General features: G+C 39.8%; 1 protein-coding gene across 4 annotated transcripts; it reads right to left on the minus strand.

The window, feature by feature from the left end:
- Positions 1-599: 599 nt before the first annotated feature.
- On the minus strand, positions 600-17,473 carry ZNF23 (zinc finger protein 23). Of its 4 annotated transcripts, none has more exons than XM_058279762.2 (5): positions 17,213-17,473; positions 10,102-10,165; positions 7,739-7,915; positions 6,993-7,106; positions 600-2,919 (listed from the first exon to the last, which is right to left on the minus strand). In XM_058279762.2, exons 3-5 carry the CDS (start codon positions 7,770-7,772, stop codon positions 1,115-1,117), a joined length of 1,953 nt encoding a protein of 650 aa, XP_058135745.1. In that variant the 5' UTR covers positions 7,773-7,915; positions 10,102-10,165; positions 17,213-17,473; the 3' UTR covers positions 600-1,114. The 4 variants fall into 4 exon arrangements, with proteins under 4 accessions (XP_058135745.1, XP_058135744.1, XP_004448882.1 ...); XM_058279761.2 differs by having other exon boundaries at positions 7,739-7,865; positions 17,213-17,236; XM_004448825.4 differs by having other exon boundaries at positions 600-2,916; positions 7,739-7,865; positions 16,652-17,221.
- Between the last annotated feature and the right edge of the window lie 437 nt (positions 17,474-17,910).

The following is a 17,910-nucleotide window of genomic DNA, read 5'->3' on the forward strand; positions in this document are numbered from 1 at the left end:
GTCAGTTAGCGGCGCAACTAGAAGTAATCTGACTCCAGATCCAAAGATTACATGTATTTGCCAATCATCTTTGTAGAGTTCCAGTTACTACAAAAATAGGAACCCACTAGTCTGACATTTTGAACTTACATAAAGGGAATCCCGTGAAGTAATTATCATTTTTGAGGGCTGCATAATAAATACTTCATGGATACACATACATACACCAATGTCATATGCAAACAAACTGTTTTAATTTTCACTCCTTAGAGTTCTGCTGAAACCGAACATCTCTCCTTATTTTACTAGTCATTTGTATATCTTTTTAAAAGCTGCTTGGTGTCACTTGTTCATTTTTATTAGAGAATTTTCTTTCTCTTATTAATTTTAAGACCTCTTTGTATAATAAACATTATTTTTATATCACATATTTTACAAAGATGTTTCTACTTTTGTCTTTATCTTTTAACCTTATTTGGGATTATTTTTTAAAGAAAAACCCACCAGAAACAGAAATATTTGAGTAGTCAATTTATCAATATTTTCCCTTATGGTTTCTAGCTTTCATTTGATGCTTAGAAAGATTTTCCCTATTTCAAGATAATAAAAAGATTTATTCATTTGTTTCCCTTTTTAAAGAAAATCTTTATTATTCCTCCTCTTTACAAAAGTAACATGCTTGTCAACAATTAAACAGCAATAAATTAGAAGACAGTATCTTTATAAATGGGTTTTCCTACCCAAGCACAAGGTCTTTCTCTTTCTCCACTTATTTAAGTTTCTTTTTGTGGCCTCAGTGGAGATTTATCATTTTCCCCTTACAAGTCTTACATACGTACTAGCTTTATTCCTAGGGAAAAAAATCTACTTTTCTTGATGCTATTGGAAATGGTATATTTTCTTTCATATCTCTTTATTGGTTGTTGGTATAAAACAATGTTATATATTTTTGGATGTTACTTTTTAACTGGTCATCCATTCTTGACTAAAAATTGAATACAAAAGGAAAAAAAATGTGTTTCCAAGTGAAGACTTTCCCATGTTCATTTCCCTTTCAGGATTTTCGACCAGAATGAACCTGATAGTACTTGATCCATTTCAGCATTAACCTTGAGAGTTTTCCACATCTTCTTCATTATGAGGATTTTCCTTCACTATGAACACTCTGATGTTGACTAAGTTGGAAGCTAAATCTAAAGGCTTTTCCACACGTACTACACACATAGGGTTTCTTCCAAGTGTGTACAGTCTGATGTATAATACAGTCAGAGCTATAACTAAAGCCTTTGCCACACTCCACACACCTAAAGGGTTTTTCTCCAGTGTGGCTTCTCTGATGCCGAATTAAATGGGCGTTAACATGGAAGGCTTTTCCACACTCTTTACATTGAAAGGGTTTCTCTCCAGTATGGATTCTCTGATGTACAATATAGTCAGAACTACAGCTAAAGGCTTTCTCACATTCCTTACATTTGAAAGGTTTCTCCCCAGTATGTATTCTCTGATGCCGAGTTAATTTGGCATTGATACTAAAGGCTTTCCCACATTCCTTACATTGATAAGGCTTTTCTCCAGTATGGATTCTGTGATGATCTAGCAGGTTTCTTTTTGAAGAAAAGCATTTTCCACACTCATTACATTCAAAAGGTTTCTCCCCAGTGTGACTTCTCTGATGCTGCATTAGTTTTGCATTTACATTGAAGGCCTTTCCACACTCTTTACACTCGTAGGGCTTCTCCCCAGTATGGACTCTCAGATGCTGCCGAAGCTGGGAGTTGCACCTGAAGGTTTTCCCACATTCATTACATTCATAGGGTTTCTCACCTGTGTGGATTCTCTGGTGCTGGATTAATTTCCCTTTGACACTAAAAGCTTTTCCACATTCAGCACAATCATAGGGTTTCTCCCCCGTGTGGATTCTTTGATGCTGAATGAGTTTTGTGTTATTATTGAAGGCTTTTCCACACTCTTTACACTGATAGGGTTTCTCTCCAGTGTGGATGCTCTGATGTTGCCTAAGCTGGGAACTGCATCTGAAACCTTTCCCACATTCATTACATTCATAGGGTTTCTCTCCAGTGTGGATTCTCTGATGCTGAATTAATTTTGCATTAACATTGAAAGCTTTCCCACAGTCATTACACTCGTATGGTTTCTCCCCAGTGTGAACTCTCTGATGTGTAATATATGCCGAACTACAGCTGAAGCCATTTCCACACTCCTTGCACTGATAGGGCTTCTCTCCAGTATGGATTCTCTGATGTCGACTTAGACTCCCATTAACACTGAAGGCTTTCCCACACATGTTACACTGGTAGGGCTTCTCACCACTGTGAATTGTCTGATGGGTGATATAATGGGAACTGTAACTGAAGCTCTTCCCACATTCCACACACCTGAATGGTTTCTCCCCATTATGAAGTCTTTGATGCCAAATTAATTTTGCTTGAATGCCGAAGGCTTTGCCACACTCCTTACACTGATAGGGCTTCTCTCCAATGTAGCTATCTTGATGCTGATTAAGTTGGGAGTCACATGGAAAGGTTTCCATGAAGTCTTCACATTTGAAAGGTCTTTCCTCAGTATTAATTACTTCATGCTGAGTAAGTTTTGTGTCAACACGGAAGGCTTTCTCTAACTCTACACACTCAGGGGGCTGCTCTCCAGTGGAGATGGTATGACACTGATGCAAGTTTGGAATTTGACTAAAGAAATACTTCTCTGTGATGCTTGTCTCTTCTTTTACTATTTTGTCAAAGACAATACTGTTTTCTTTCTTGATGCTTTCTTCTGAGTGGACTTCCTGCTGTTTTTCTATAATATAAGCATCTGAAAAGTCTGTGTTCTTGGCAAAGTTCCTCTGAAGTTCAAATGATGTACTATCTTTCTCTTCATACATTTTCTTTGTCATGTTATTGTCAGTCTGGAAATGAGGATCTACTATAAAAAAATAGAAAACATACATGTCATATAAGTAGAAAAAAGAAAAGAACTGTATTAGAAAGAAGAAAAGATCATAATAATTAGGGGGTTCTTTAAAATCACTAGACTATGTTAAAGAAGCCAAGGTTCATACATAAGGTGGAATAATATATAGCTGGTAAGAAAATGAAATAAATATTTATAATGATATGAAAAGATGTCTAAGATAAATAAGTAGAAACACAAATTGAGAAACAGTATGCAGAAAACATACCACTGTGTAAAGAAGGAAAAAGGGAGGCAAATATAAATATTGTATATGCCTAGAACACATCTGTAAGAATATGTAAGAAACTAGGCAAACTGGCACAGGAAGTTTGCTAAACATTCTCCCCCCACTTTGTACACTTTCTGTACTGTTTTAAGCATATATCAATGTTATAATTTTTATAGTACTGACTTTTTAAAAGAGTACCAGGGAGAGCGGATATGGCTTAAACAGCCGAGCACCCACCTCCCACATGGGAGGTCCCGGGTTTGGTTCCCAGTGCCTTCCAAAGAAAAAAGAGAAAATGAGCACACATATGAGGGAGCCACTAGGGGTGGGGGAAGGGATGGCAGCGGGACACAAAAAAGAGCATCAGGATTTCTCTGCCAAGGGCAAGGCTGTTGTAGAGTATACAACCAATAACATAAAGATTTAAAGCAAAAGCAGTGAACAAAGCTCTAGATCTTATCCACCAGATCACTGTTCTTTCCACTGCGCCATGCCTTTCTACACTGCAATTTCTTCTCAGTTGTCACCTTGTTCTCGAGTCCTTTATTAATAAAAATGGAAAATGTTTAAGAAGGAAAAGGCATAGGACACAACTAGATGTGACAGTACTGGTATGGCAAGTATTACCAGCACTAGGAAATAAAAGGGAAAGAATTTTGTTTCTTTCCTTAGAATTTAAACTCTAGACTTCCCAAAATTCTTCCTTCAACTTCTTTTTTCTCTAGTTCAGAAAAGCTCTGTTTAAGAACTCCCTGAAGCTTTGATCCCATCTCTTCCCACCCCCTCCCAAACAATGCTATGTTAATGTTGCCTTTTCCTTCTACCTTCCCCCAATCCTAAAATTGATCAATCCCTGAAATTCTTTCCATAACCCAAAAATTTGTTTCCATATTTCTCAAAAGCTTGGCCCAAAAATGATGCCTCTATTTTTTCTCTCAGTCTCTCCTTAACTATGTATAATTTCTCCCTCACCCAGTATTTCATTATAATTACCCCCAATTGACCCAAATGATCTGTATTTTCCTAACAGACATTTTCAAATTAATACTGATCTTTTCTCAATTATAAAAATAATACATACTCACCTGTAATATCAGAAAGTTACAAAGATGAAAATTAAAATCACATAAAGTACAACCACCAAACGATAATTACAGCTAATCTTCGGATGTAATGCCTTCCCCTTTTCCTTCTGATTTTGCTAAATACACACATACATATTTCAACACTGAAAATAGGTTTCTTCCTTAACATTGATGGTAATCATTTCCCAATGTCATTAGACATTCTTTGAAAATATACTTTTTAATACCACATAGTATTCTATACTGCACAGGTAACTTAACTTAAACATTCTTGTGTAAGGAGTCCAAATTCAGCCTACTGCCTTTCCCTGTAACCCACAAGTAAACCCTGTGCTCGGGGTTAGATGTGTTAGCCCAGCTCCTAGGACAGGTTAAGTGGGGGCTGACTCTCTTCTCAGGAGTTCCTGGAGATAAAACATCCCCTACCCAATAAGTGGCCTGCCAGTACATTCCTTCCTCTTTTTCCCCAAACATCATATAAACAATTACTGGAGACTGGCTAAAGTATGTGTATCCTATTGCACCTGGCACACGGCCATTTCTATATCTGTTTCCAGGACGGAGGGAGTGAGAACTCTCACCTACAGCATACAATAGAGGGGTGAGTGTAGACCATCTATCTCCCTGTGTTTGCTACAGAGCGAGACCCATTGGCCATAGGGGACCAATGCCCACTAGTGAAAGTGACCTTAGTTTTAAACTTCTCTATGTGAGTTATTGTTGCTCCATCCAGTGCCCATATAAGTCACTTCTTCCTTGGCAACCCCAATACCTGTACGGAGAGGGTTGACCTCTTTTCGCTATCCTCAACAGGATAGGACTCCTCCCCTGACAATGGGGGTGTCCTAGACCCGACACTGAAAATCCAGGTTGTTTCCAATATTTATTATTATAAATATATTATGATGAACTTCTGTGCATGGGCACCTATGACTATATCTGATTGCTTTATTAGGGTGCAACTCGAGAAGAGACTATCCTGATTACAACATACAAAATTTTAAAAGTTCTAGATATATATTGCTAAAGCATTTTCTAGAAAGCCTATTAATTCAGTCAATCCCAGAAATCTACTCCTGTTTCTTATAATTTACCAACAATGAATATAATTTAATTAAATAACAAAAATATCTCTCATTACTGTTTTAATTGGTATTTCATTGTCTTTTACTGAAGGTGAACATTTTTCACACTGATTAAAATGTATACTTCTTATGTGGATAACCACTTATATATCCTTTGCCAATTTTTCTACACTAGTGACCTTCTATTTACTGAATCCTGTGATATGGCACCCTTGACTAGTATATCCCCTCACCATTTTTTTTTTGAGGTAGCAATATGCCCAGCTAAAAACTACATTTCCCACCCTCTCTTGCAGTAGGGATGACCATTTGATACAGTGCCAGGAAAAGTGATATAAAAAGAAGCTACTGGGTACGGCTTCTGGAAATGTCAACTCTGCGGAAATGGGTCTTCTGTCCTTTGCCATTTCCTATCTGTCTGCCCAGAACCCAGTCTGATTTCTCATCCCAATTAACCTATACAAAAAGACTAATTTTTTATTGTCAGCTAAGATCACAACTTCAGGATTGTCTGCTGCCTATAGAATGAAATCCAGATTCCTTTGATCAAGGATCTCCACAATATGCTTTATCCCCTCTATTCACGAGGCACATTATACTTCAAACTCTCCACTTCCAAAATATGCTTTCCTTGGTTAGAGATCATCTGGTTGAATGATCAAAGACTCATTGAAAGGATGCAAGAGAATCTCATGTATTGATCCCAGATGCAGGAGGTAATTCTGGGCGTCACAGCAAACAGGAAGTCACCTGGAAGCTATTCTGCTGAATTTTTTAAAACCTTGCTACTCCAAGTATGGTCTGGGATCCAGAAACAGCAACATCACCTGGGAACTTATTAGAAATACAGAATCTTGGCACTGTAACAGACTTCCTGAATTACAATCTGCATATTTACAATACCCCAAGGTGATTTGTGTGCACATCAGTATTTGAGAAGTATTGAATTAGAACACTTCCTCCTTTCCACCTTACTTTGCTATGGACAATTGTATCCTCCTCCAAAAATAAAAATAAAAATAAGAACTAGTATATAATTCAGCACACACTATAAGTGAGGCTCTTGATGTGTATTATCTCATTTAATCCTCAATGTGTTACTTTATTTAATCCTCAACCCATGGGACAAGTACAATGACTTAACTAGTAGAATCCCATTTTCAGAGATGAGGAGCTCAAAGTCACACACCCAAGAGGTGGCATAGTCGGGATATGAACTCAGGAAAGTCTACTCCAACAACTGCTCTTAACTGCCAGGCTTGTCTACCTTTCTGTGTGAAAAGACTGCTGATTCTGTAGCCTCTACATTAAGTGGATAATGCTTTGAAAGTAGAAAAGACCCCCAAAATTCATGAATCCATTAATACCATCTGAGAAAGGTAAGACTCGAAAATTAGGATTGAAAAGCGTTAGAATGAGGTATTTGAAAAAAGATCTGTTCTTGATATTAGAAAGAAACCACGAACTGCTAAAACAGATAGGGCTTATGAGGTCTCAATTGTACGTATTTCTATAAATAACCAAATAGTAAATTTTACTCTGTACAGCTGGTCAAAAAACGTGGCAGATTTTATGCTGCTAAAATTGGCTTTCTTCCTAAAGAGTTAAACTTTCCAGCACAATGAGCAATAGTGTCTCTCTTACCAGTCCAGAGGTCTTGGGGGCCTATTTCTGTTCCAGCTGCTGGTGGAAATGGGCCCCACAGTTCACCTCCTCCTTCCAGTTGTGAGATCACAGTAGGTTTAAGAAGTGGAAATCCTGGTTCAGAAGAAGGAAATAGCAGAGGTAGGTGAATAATCCCCCACAGATGAGTTCCTAAGCCTCTGTTCATAGTATCAGCAACAGCAAGAGACAGTGAGAGTCCCAGGGGCAGCACTCATGAATGAGGATCAAGCAAGGGGATGGGAGGGGAAGAGTTTGGGAAGAGCCCAGACTGCAGACCCAGAGGCAGGGCCAATCAGGAAGATTCTATCAAAGGGAGACCACTTTTTAGCCATGAAATATTCTTTGCCTAAAATATTCTTAGGGCACAATGTCCTGAGATATTCTTAGGATACACTGACATCCTTAGAAAGACTCAAGAGATACAGGTAAGATGAGGGGGAACCTGAAGGTGCCACTGTAGAATAGGAAGTTACTTTTTCCCACACTGTGTCCAAATCACAGCTTCTACAGGGTGGAGTGAATGTAAACACCAGTCCCAATAAAGTCCTCTTTTGGCCCAAAAGTACTCCCAGAAAACCCTGAGTCTAAGGGATTTGGAATCTCAGCCCCTGGGGCTCCCACTCAGTAAAGGATCACCAGAGACCCAGCCTGCAACCTATAAGGGGGAAGGAAGTCAGAAAACCCCAAATGGCAGAGTTTGGGTCCCAGGGGGAGAGAGGCCTTACCCAGGGAGACCACATTCCCATAATTCTCCAGCATCACTTCCCTGTACAGGGCCCTCTGTGCAGGGGACAGGCCATCCCATTCCGTCCGGTTGAAGTATACAGCCACATCCTCAAAGGTCACCAACTTCTGAAACAACAGGTTCCTGCTGCCCTAGGGCCAATTCCATGGCTCAGGCCCTAAGTGAGGGGCAGAGGGAAGTATAAGGGCCTGGGGAGGGAGCTTTTCAACAGGATGAAATTAATAACAATGGAAAGATTTGAGAAAAGGCAACTGAAAAGTGAACCAGGGACTATCCAACTTCCTTCACAGCAGAGAAGGCTCATGCCATTTTTGTACTTGTAAAAGATAACATAAATTGGGAAAAAGAAAAGAAAAAATTCCTGTAACCAAATTTCCCTAAAGGAACTTCATTATTTTAGACAGGCCACTTTCCCTGACCACTCCCTCACTGGCAGGCATGTTTCAGGACTACCCAGCAGCAGTTCCCACTTCATCTCCTGAAGTCTTGGCTTACCCACCCTGCTCCCCTGTGCCTTCCTTCCACAACCCATACCTTGTACTCACCTTCAACCTTCAAACCACCCCCAAAGAACTGTCATGCTTCCACCTCATCCAGGCACCAACTGCTGCCTGATTCCCATCACAGACCTCCAACAAGAGGCATGAAGGAGCAATGTTGCCTAGGGCAGCCTGTTCTGCTTCCTGGTGGGTATCCCTGAAAACCTAACATTTTCTGGAACCCTCTCAATTTAAACCTAATCCTTTCCAACTTCACCCAGGACTGTTTCTCCAAGAAGGCTTGAGGAAGAAGGGAGTTCGGCCTTCTTGCTGGCCAGCTCCACTGCTACATTTGTGGCTTCTCTTTGTATTGCTAAGCTATGTCAGCACAGGCTGTCACTCAGGGGTCCCAGGCCCAACTCTTCCCTCTGGGAAGCTCCAGCCTCTGCCAGGTTCTCTGCCTTTGGTAATGACCTTAGGGATTCAACTGCAGGGATTTGCCTCTCAACTTCTCTCTGCCAGGATTTGTCTTGCTTAATTCTTCTGATCTCCACATTTGAACAATTCTAGTCCAACTTCTGGGCATTTCTATGAGTCACTCTCTGTGTCACCCAGGATAGGTCAAGTAACTTCTTTACACAAAATCAAATTTCTTCCCAAGTTGGGTAGCACCTCCCCCTGAATTCATATTTCAGCTGATGTTGCCACCATCCATTCAGGAAACCTCAGCTAGAAACCTGGAAACCATTTACGACTATTCCATCTCCCTATCCCCAGCCCCAACCCTTCGACTCTACATCTTCAAGACTTTTATGTCTTAAACATTACTTGAACCTGATGCCTCTGTCTTAGCAACTTCTTTGATGTAAGCATATATCACTTGGACCAGTGAATTCTTGCTGAAGTGGTCAGCAAGTGGAGATTTTGGATCCTCCCCACCCCCAAATTATTACATACACAGTTGCCACAAACCTGACCCAGTTAACTTCACTGGTTCCATAGATGCCATATGGCTGAGCAGTCAAGAACCACAGTAACTGGGTGACCCCGGGCACATTACTCAACTCCCCTTTGCCTTTGCTTCTTTATTGGTAGGATCAGCACAACTTCACACTCATCCCAGAGGGGAGCTGTCAGGATTGAACCACCCATGCAGAGTGCTTAGTATAGCATCTGCAACATAGTAAGCCTCAAACTGCTTACTGGTGTTACAGGTATTACTGGTGTTACTGTTACTAGAATTACTCCCAACCTGTAGTCCATGGATGAGCTTCAGGGAATCCATGAGGTCCTTGAAATTGTATGGAAAATTTGGTTTGCAAGTTTATTTTTCCGGGATAAGTATTCAAAGCTCTTAGCAGAGACCTAAAGTCTGAGCTACTACACCCCAAGCCTCTCAAGGACATAACAGGACTTCCCTGCCTTTTTCCTCCCTTGACCCACTCCTTGTTGGCTTCTCCCCTTTCTCTGAGTCAGAGTCACAGCCATCTTTTATGCTGCTCTGTTCCTGCCATCCTCATTCACCTACATCCCCATCATGGAGAATCCATTCTCCTCCATGTATGTCTGTGCATGGGACATTCTACATGGACAGCTTCTACCTGGCTCCCTCTGTTGGGGAAGTGCCCCATCTCAGCACAGAAACTTCTGCTTTCTGGGCACGCTCTCCTGCTGCCTCCGTCTCCTCCCTGTCCTTAGTTTCTGGCTGCCCATACCTCCACATCACCTCTTTCCATAACTCCAGTCTTGCATGTGGAAGCAAGGAGGCCCCTTCCAGCTTTCATTCACAGGCTAACTGCTTTCCCACTCAGTTTTCCTCAATTTGAAACTGTTTAGAGGAAGAGCTGAAGGACTCACAGCTTACCTGGGGCCAGGCTGTGAGAAGCATGGCTGCCATCACCTGGTCTTCCTCTTAAGAAGGGCAGAGGCTGAGGGAAAAACAGAGAAGTGTGAGCAAGTCACCTCTGCTAGGAAAAATACATCCCCATCCCAGATGACCCAAGATGCAGGTGGCCCACATCCAAATAGTAGTGAGAATGGGAAATGCCGAGGGCAGAAGGGAGCAAGCTATTCACTGGCTCAGCCCCTAGGACTCTTCCCAGCTATAACAATGATGCTCAACCACCAGGAACCCTAAGATTTTACAATTCTGACACATACCATTCCTACAGAAGTGTATATAAAATGTATGCAGAGACTAAAGAATAATAAAACAAAGACTCACATATCTACAACTCATCTCAAAAAGACAGAACATTACCAAAATCTTTAACCTATTTCTCTAAACAAGAAACAACCTCAGGGCTGCAGATCCCAGGGAGGCAGCACAGGAGAAGGGGGAGGTTGCTTGTCTCATCCTGTCCCATTCCCTCACCGAGCTCTGAGTGTCCTCACCAGTCTACCTACCTTCATGGCGATCTTAGGAGAGCAGCCTCCTGCACAGCTCAGGCTCCCCTTGAGGAAGCCAGACTGGAAGGGAGGTACCAGGTTGCCCCCTCATACTTTTCAGTCTTCTGATAGTGGAGAAACCAAGGTCTGGAATTCTGACTCTGCTCCCTGGTCACTAAAGCATCTATGGTGCCATCACCCAAACTGCCTTGTGCATTATATTAAAAAACACATGGACTGGTTAGTTTCTATAATTAGTAAGTTTCTTTGGGGTGATACTCTGAGACTATGCAAATACCCTGTTTCTCATCCTTTCACCCACTAATTTTTTTTTACACCCACTAATTTTAAAACCCATTCATGATTCTTATATGCAACAATTGTTAACTATAGAGCTTGCCAAAAGGTGGTTTTCTTTCTCTACATTAATTAGTTGGAATTCTATTGTAAAGAGCTGTTCCTTCTCTCCCATCTATTTATTTATATCAGTATAAACTCATAAATAACTTGTTTAATTCAATGGGTTAAAATCCAATACTACCATTCCTTATTGTGTATCAAACTGTTTTAGATTTGGCATCTGGGAGTTCCTTCAGGTTGGATCCTGTGTCCTCTGAACATGTTCCCACTGGTTTTCGAACATTTGCTTTCTTTCTGTTACTAGATGTTCCAGGCTCATCTTGTACTTTCCATCCTCAGCCCTGGAATCAGCTATTTTTCCAAGGAGTCCCAGGTACTTATATTGGAGAATGATACTTAGAAACCAAGATCAGGGTGTCAGGTGTGCTCATTGCAACTAGGTGTCAAGTTTCTTCCAGGTCCTCTCAGCAGACAGATGGTAAATATATGGATGTATATACTTATGTACATGCATAAACAAACATCAATATTATTTTTATATGTGTAGATCTGTATATATTAAAAACCATAAGTTCATACTGATATCTCCAAATCTAAACTATCATCACACGGTTCATTCTAACTTACCCTCTTTCCTCATTTTAATTCTTTTCCCAACAGTGAGAAACTTGGCCCTCATTATCTACATGATAGCTACTAATTTGCTCAGTCTGAGAATGCACATTAAGTAGTTTGAAAATTGCTATTACCCCTATGAAAAACAAATTTACTAACTAGAGTACAATGTTTTTTTTAAAAAATTTTTTGGACTACAATATTTGGGTACAGATCTTTTTGTCTTTAGCTTAATAGTATTTAATCAAAATGCTAATTTCCAGAGTTACTTTGTTACTTTTGTTCTCACTTCTTCAGTGTGGCTATATTATTCATTTGTGGAATAGTAAGGCTCATTTGCTTTTATTTGTATTCCATTTTGGGTCATTCCTTTCATCCTCACCCTGTCCTGGCTGATTTTATTTACTTCTTTATTGGGATATGTGAAACATTACTATGGTTATAAAAGTCAAAACTACATAAAAAAGGTTTAATCAGAGAAGTATTATTCCCTCTTCATCCCTTCTAACCCCATTTCCTTCCATGCCATTCCCATTTACCTATTCCTTTTACCTAATTTCCACCCTCATCTGAGGTAGCCACTCTTATTAGCTTCTGTTTATCTTTTTTGTACTTTTTTTTTGCACAAAACAGTAGAAACACGTATTTTTCTTATATTCTTTTGTTATTCCCTTTTTTCCTTATACCCTGAATAAAATATATTCTGGAAATCATGCCATATCAGTTAACAGAGATAAATTTTTTTAAAATAGCATCTTCAGGCTATTCATTCATATAAAAATATAACATGCCAGTTATGAAACATAGTAGTAAAATGTGCCCCACCCATGAACACACCACACAACTTCAGAAGGAGACCACTGCCAGTATTACTTCATCTAGTTGTGCACACTCCCCATCCCCAACCCAACTTGGGCCTCCCATCCCTAGAAGTAAGAGCTGTCGGGAATTTTGCATTAATCTAGTCTTACTTTAAAAAAAATAATTTTATCACAAATGCATATATCTGTAAACAATGTGTTCAATTTTGATCATTTTGGACCTTTAGAAAATTGGCATCATATCGTTTATATAGTCATCTGGGACTTGCATAACTTAACATTGTTTCTAATTTAATCCATGTTCTGGTGTGTGCTGTGCTTCATTCACTTTTGCTACTGTGTAATGTTCCATTATAAAAACCATAGAAAGGTTAATATCTATTCTCAATGGATATACTGGTTGTTTCTAATGTTTAGCTACTAAAAGAATGCTGATAATGAATATTTCTATACATAGCTCCTACATATGAGAGTCTTCAGAATTAGAAGTGTATGTTGAATTTTGCCAAATACCTTTGACATCTATTGAGATGGACAGCATGTTTCTCTTTCTTTGATTTGTTAATGTAGAAAATTATCTATAATTTTAGATAATTTATAATTATCTAAAATCTATAATTCCTAATATTGAACTTTACTTGCATTCATGGAATGATCCCATTTGGTCTTAATGAATTACTTGTGTCTATTCTTTAATATTCAGAATTTTCACATCAGTATTCATAAACGAGACTGGTTTCTAACTTTCTATCAGTCTTGTGCTGGCACCATAAAAAGAATTGGGAAATTTATTTTGCTGTGCTCTGCTGCAGTTTAAGTAGTGTTAGAATTAGTAATTTCTTAAAGATTTGCCCATAACACATATGGACTTAGTGTTTTGTAAGGATTTGCAGTTTACTGGCTGTCTCCGTTTAGTTAAATAAAGGTAATCAGGAATTACATAGAAAATCTATACTATAACTGATTGGGTTGATCTATTAGATTCAAATGGAATTATAAATTCTCCCATTATGTAAGTGTTCTTTTTAAACATCCATAGGATATGTTTTTTACTTGACCCTCTAGCCATGAAAAAAATTTAAAAATCCATAAAGCAGAAATAAATAGATGAGATTCTCTAAGTACCAAGCAGTAAGATCAGAAATCATGAATAAAGAAATTTTAAAAACAAAAACAAAAAAACCCCACAATTGATGAATGGCTATAAAATAGTATAAAACACAAAATATTAAAGTTTCTAGAATGCAACTGACTATTTAGAGGAAAATTTATGGCTTTGCAGGCTTTAATTGCCAAATCAGAAAGAGTGAAAATCAATGAATAAATCCTCAAGAAGAGGGAAAAAAAGGCTCTTGTAGTCTGGCTTCCCCCAGAAGCACAACATGGGGCAAAGATTTACATGTAGGTAGTTTATTTGGGAATGTGATCCCAGGGGCAGAACAAGAGACAAGGTGAGAGAAACAGTGAAGAGGGACAGCCAATACAAGGATGCATTGTCAGGTTGGCCACACTGCAGGCAACTGGCATTCTGTCTTGCAGGATCTTTGAGGAACCTTAAGAGTCTCTTGGCAAAGTACTGGAAAGACATATGGGGAGAACACTTATCCAGTGCCCTCGTTCCCTTTGGTCAGGAGTGGCTGGAAACAGGATTATCTGCATAATCTCAAAAAGTATCACCTCAAAAGAAATTTACTAATTGCAAAGGGAAAAATTGTAACTTTACAGTGGAAAAAGCACCTGAACCAAGGGATCCGAATTAATATCACCAGTAATGAGAATTATCAATACCATATACTCTGATATGATGTGCTGAGAACACATCATCGCTTCTACTGTATTATTGCTAAAAATACATGACCCAAATTTGTTTATGAGGAAACACTAGGCAAAACTAAAAGTAGGAACATTAAAAAAAAAAAAAAAAAAAAGACATCTAGCTACTTTTCAACAGTGCCCAAGTAATGAAACGCAAAGACTGAAGAATTGCTCCAAAGTGGAGAAGACTTTACAGACATAAGAATTTAATGCAATCTGGGATCCTGGCTTAGAACTTGAACCAGAAAATGAAAATTAGTAAAACTGAATAGGGTCTAAAGATTAGTTAATTGCATATTGCACCTATATTCATTTCTAGTTTTGTTAATTGTTCTATAGTTACATAAGATATTAACATTCCAGGAAGCTAGAAAAAAGAAATACAGGAATTCTTTGTACTATTTTTGCAATGTTTTTGTAAGTCTGAAAGGATCCTAAATCAAAAAGGTAAAAAAAAAAGTTTCAGATTTAGAACAATTCATTTAGTGTGTTCAACAAACACTGAGTGCACAATGCATATGCCATGAACTGTTCTAGGAGGAGATACTGAGTGAATAATGAAAAAGAACTCTCAGTAAAACTGGAATCAATGGATACTTTCTCAATAGAATAAAGAAATGCATACATATGGACACACACATATGCTTCAAACCAAAAGAGAACTGCAAAATTTTCATTATTTGTACATATGGCTGCATACCCTGAAACATATACATACACACACACACACACACAAGCAAATGGAAACCTAATAGAAATAATAAAGTTAAATGCAGTCGATGCCATGTTATAAAAATAATATGAATATATGAATATTTTACTACTATATCAAAAGTAACCAATTAGAAATCGTATGGAAGTGGGTGTAAGCTCAGGTAACTGAGCTCCCGACTACCACACTGGAGATCCAGGGTTCAGTTCCTGGTGCCTCCTAAAAAGAGAAGACCAGCACACAACAGACACAGCAGACACAAAGGGTGAGGGTTGGGGAGAAACATACAAATAAATATTTTTAAAAAAAGAAATTGTAACAGAGGTAAAAGAAAACAAGACATACAAATATACCTAAAAGAAATGTACAGTTCCCACATGAGAAAACCCTAAACCCACTAAGAAACAAAAGAAGCCATGAACTAATAGCTACTTCTTTTTTTTTTTTTTTTTTTTTTTTTTAAAGATTTATTTATTTATTTAATTTCCCCCCCTCCCCTGGTTGTCTGTTCTTGGTGTCTATTTGCTGCGTCTTATTTCTTTGTCCGCTTCTGTTGTCGTCAGCAGCACGGGAAGTGTGGGCGGCGCCATTCCTGGGCAGGCTGCTCTTTCTTTTCACGCTGGGCGGCCCTCCTCACGGGCGCACTCCTTGCACGTGGGGCTCCCCCACGCGGGGGACACCCTTGCGTGGCACGGCACTCCTTGCGTGCATCAGCACTGCGCATGGCCAGCTCCACACGGGTCAAGGAGGCCCGGGGTTTGAACCGCGGACCTCCCATATGGTAGACGGACGCCCTAACCACTGGGCCAAAGTCCGTTTCCCAATAGCTACTTCTTATACGTTGCCCTTGGACAGAAAGACTCAACACTGTAAAGATGTTAATCCTCCTTAAATTAAAATGCAATCTCAAATAAGGTTTTTCTAGAAACTTAACAAAGTGATTCTAAAGTTCACCTAGAGAAATAACCAGACAAGAACCACCAGGAAAATTAAAAATATTTTTGAATTGCAGTAGTATGGTTCTAGCAGGGAAACACACCACTGGTACACCAAAAGAGTCTAGCATATATCACTTTGTGGCTTTATACAGTAATCTTTTTTTTTTTTAATGTTAGCAGGAAGTGAAAAAGTGTAAGTAGCAAGCATAGGCAATGCTTCCAAAAAGTTTTGAAGAGTTGAAAATGAGAAAGATGGCATGCTATCTAGAGATACTGGCTTACATAATAGGGTCCTGGAACTTTTTTTAAAAGGGAAAAGTGGGAAATAATATATAAACTAAGGGGAAGGATTCTGTAAAGAGGCAGTTATAAATGAGAGAGAATAACTAATAAATCACTATCTTCGAGGAGATAAGGGGGAAAACGAAATCCTGAGACCAGGGAAACAGAAGAGTGCCTTAGTTCTAGGCCAGGGATGAAAGCATGAAGTAAAATAGTTAATTACAGCCTACATTGCCTGTAAGTAAGAGATCATGTGATTACGGGAAGAAAAGGTGGGAGAATAGTGACATTTTCAGAAAAGAATGGAAACGAACTAAAAATACACAAAGGGCTGTCCTAGAGGCCAAGTGGTTGGCTGTCGTGGTCTCTGTACTGCACCCGGAATACTCATGCGAGTGTTCCAATCTCCCCCGAGGAATGGCTTGTGGAAAAGCCAAGTCATTCCTGTCACCCCAAAGACCGAACGAGACAGAGCCGAATTACCTTTTACAGCTCACATCGCTAGGAGACAGTGCCCTCCAAAATCCAGGTTGCTTCTGCTCCCGGGTTACTGGGAGGGTCTCTACTTTCTTCGCTCCGTATCGGCCTAGATTCATGACCCTAGGTCAAGAGCCAGGGAGTACACCGTCCAAACTTGAAATGCTTAGGTAAAAGCCTCTTAACATGGCAAAAGACGGGTAATATCACCTCAGGCCGCTTCACTCCTGCAAATATTCCACCCTTTAGCTGCACCGACACTTCTTCCCAAAAGGCTATCAGCATTTTCCCTTAACAGATCAAGCGCTAAATGCTCAGTGCCGTGGCTGTGACGGTTAATAGACTTCGCTTTTCACTGGATCGAACCTATTCTGTTATGCCCAAAGTCTGCGTCGAAGAGGAGCGGAAGAGAACCCCGGGTCCCCACCCGGTCCCTCCCGTAGGCTCGGCCTCCCGGCAGGGCCAGAAAAAAAATACGCAACCTCCCCAAAGACGAGGGCGCGTTCTACCAGCACCCACAGCCTTGCGGCCAGGGTGCTGCCACGCCGCCCACAGCCCCACACTCACCAACGCAGCAAGCGTCTCCACGGCGCGACCGGAAGTGCGTCACCGGCCGCCGGCCGCACCTCTCTAGGCGCTGGGCCGTCGTCTCTCGGTGTATTCTCATCCCTTAACCCTCGATCAGTTCCCCTGGTCCCCTTTCGCCCGTCATCTGTCACCCTTGGATCTGACCCGAGAGGATCTTTCGCCCTCGGAGTAGGCTGGGAAATGCAAAAACCAGAGCAGAGCTTCGGGCGCAACCCGGAGAGTAGCGGCGGGAATCGGTTCTTAGTAAAGCTGCAGGCGCAGCCAGTCTCTGGACTGGCTGTCAGATCCAATGCCCCTTTTTTTGTAACAAATATTTTGTAATGTCCACTTAATTCTCCTGTAATGAAATTAATAGTAGCTTAGAAAACCATAGATAATATACACTACCTATATTTTTTTTAAAATGTGCCTTAACTGTAACAAAGAAAAACTAAAAGGAAAATATATTATAATAAAAACATATTTTGACATGTAAAAGTTAGATCATTTCTGTTGTAGGAGGTCTAATGAAGTGGTCAAATATCTGTCCTTACACAGCCAAGTCTGGAGACCAAATAGGCTTTCCACATGTAAACTTCTTAGCTTGGCACACTGCACATAGTAGGGGTTCAATTATTTACATATTTTTCCTTTTATTAAAGGAATTTGTTTTTGGAAACAAAGACAAAATCCTGGAC

Source organism: Dasypus novemcinctus, chromosome 18 (assembly GCF_030445035.2).
Source record: "Dasypus novemcinctus isolate mDasNov1 chromosome 18, mDasNov1.1.hap2, whole genome shotgun sequence".
NCBI classification, from domain to species: Eukaryota; Metazoa; Chordata; class Mammalia; order Cingulata; family Dasypodidae; genus Dasypus; species Dasypus novemcinctus.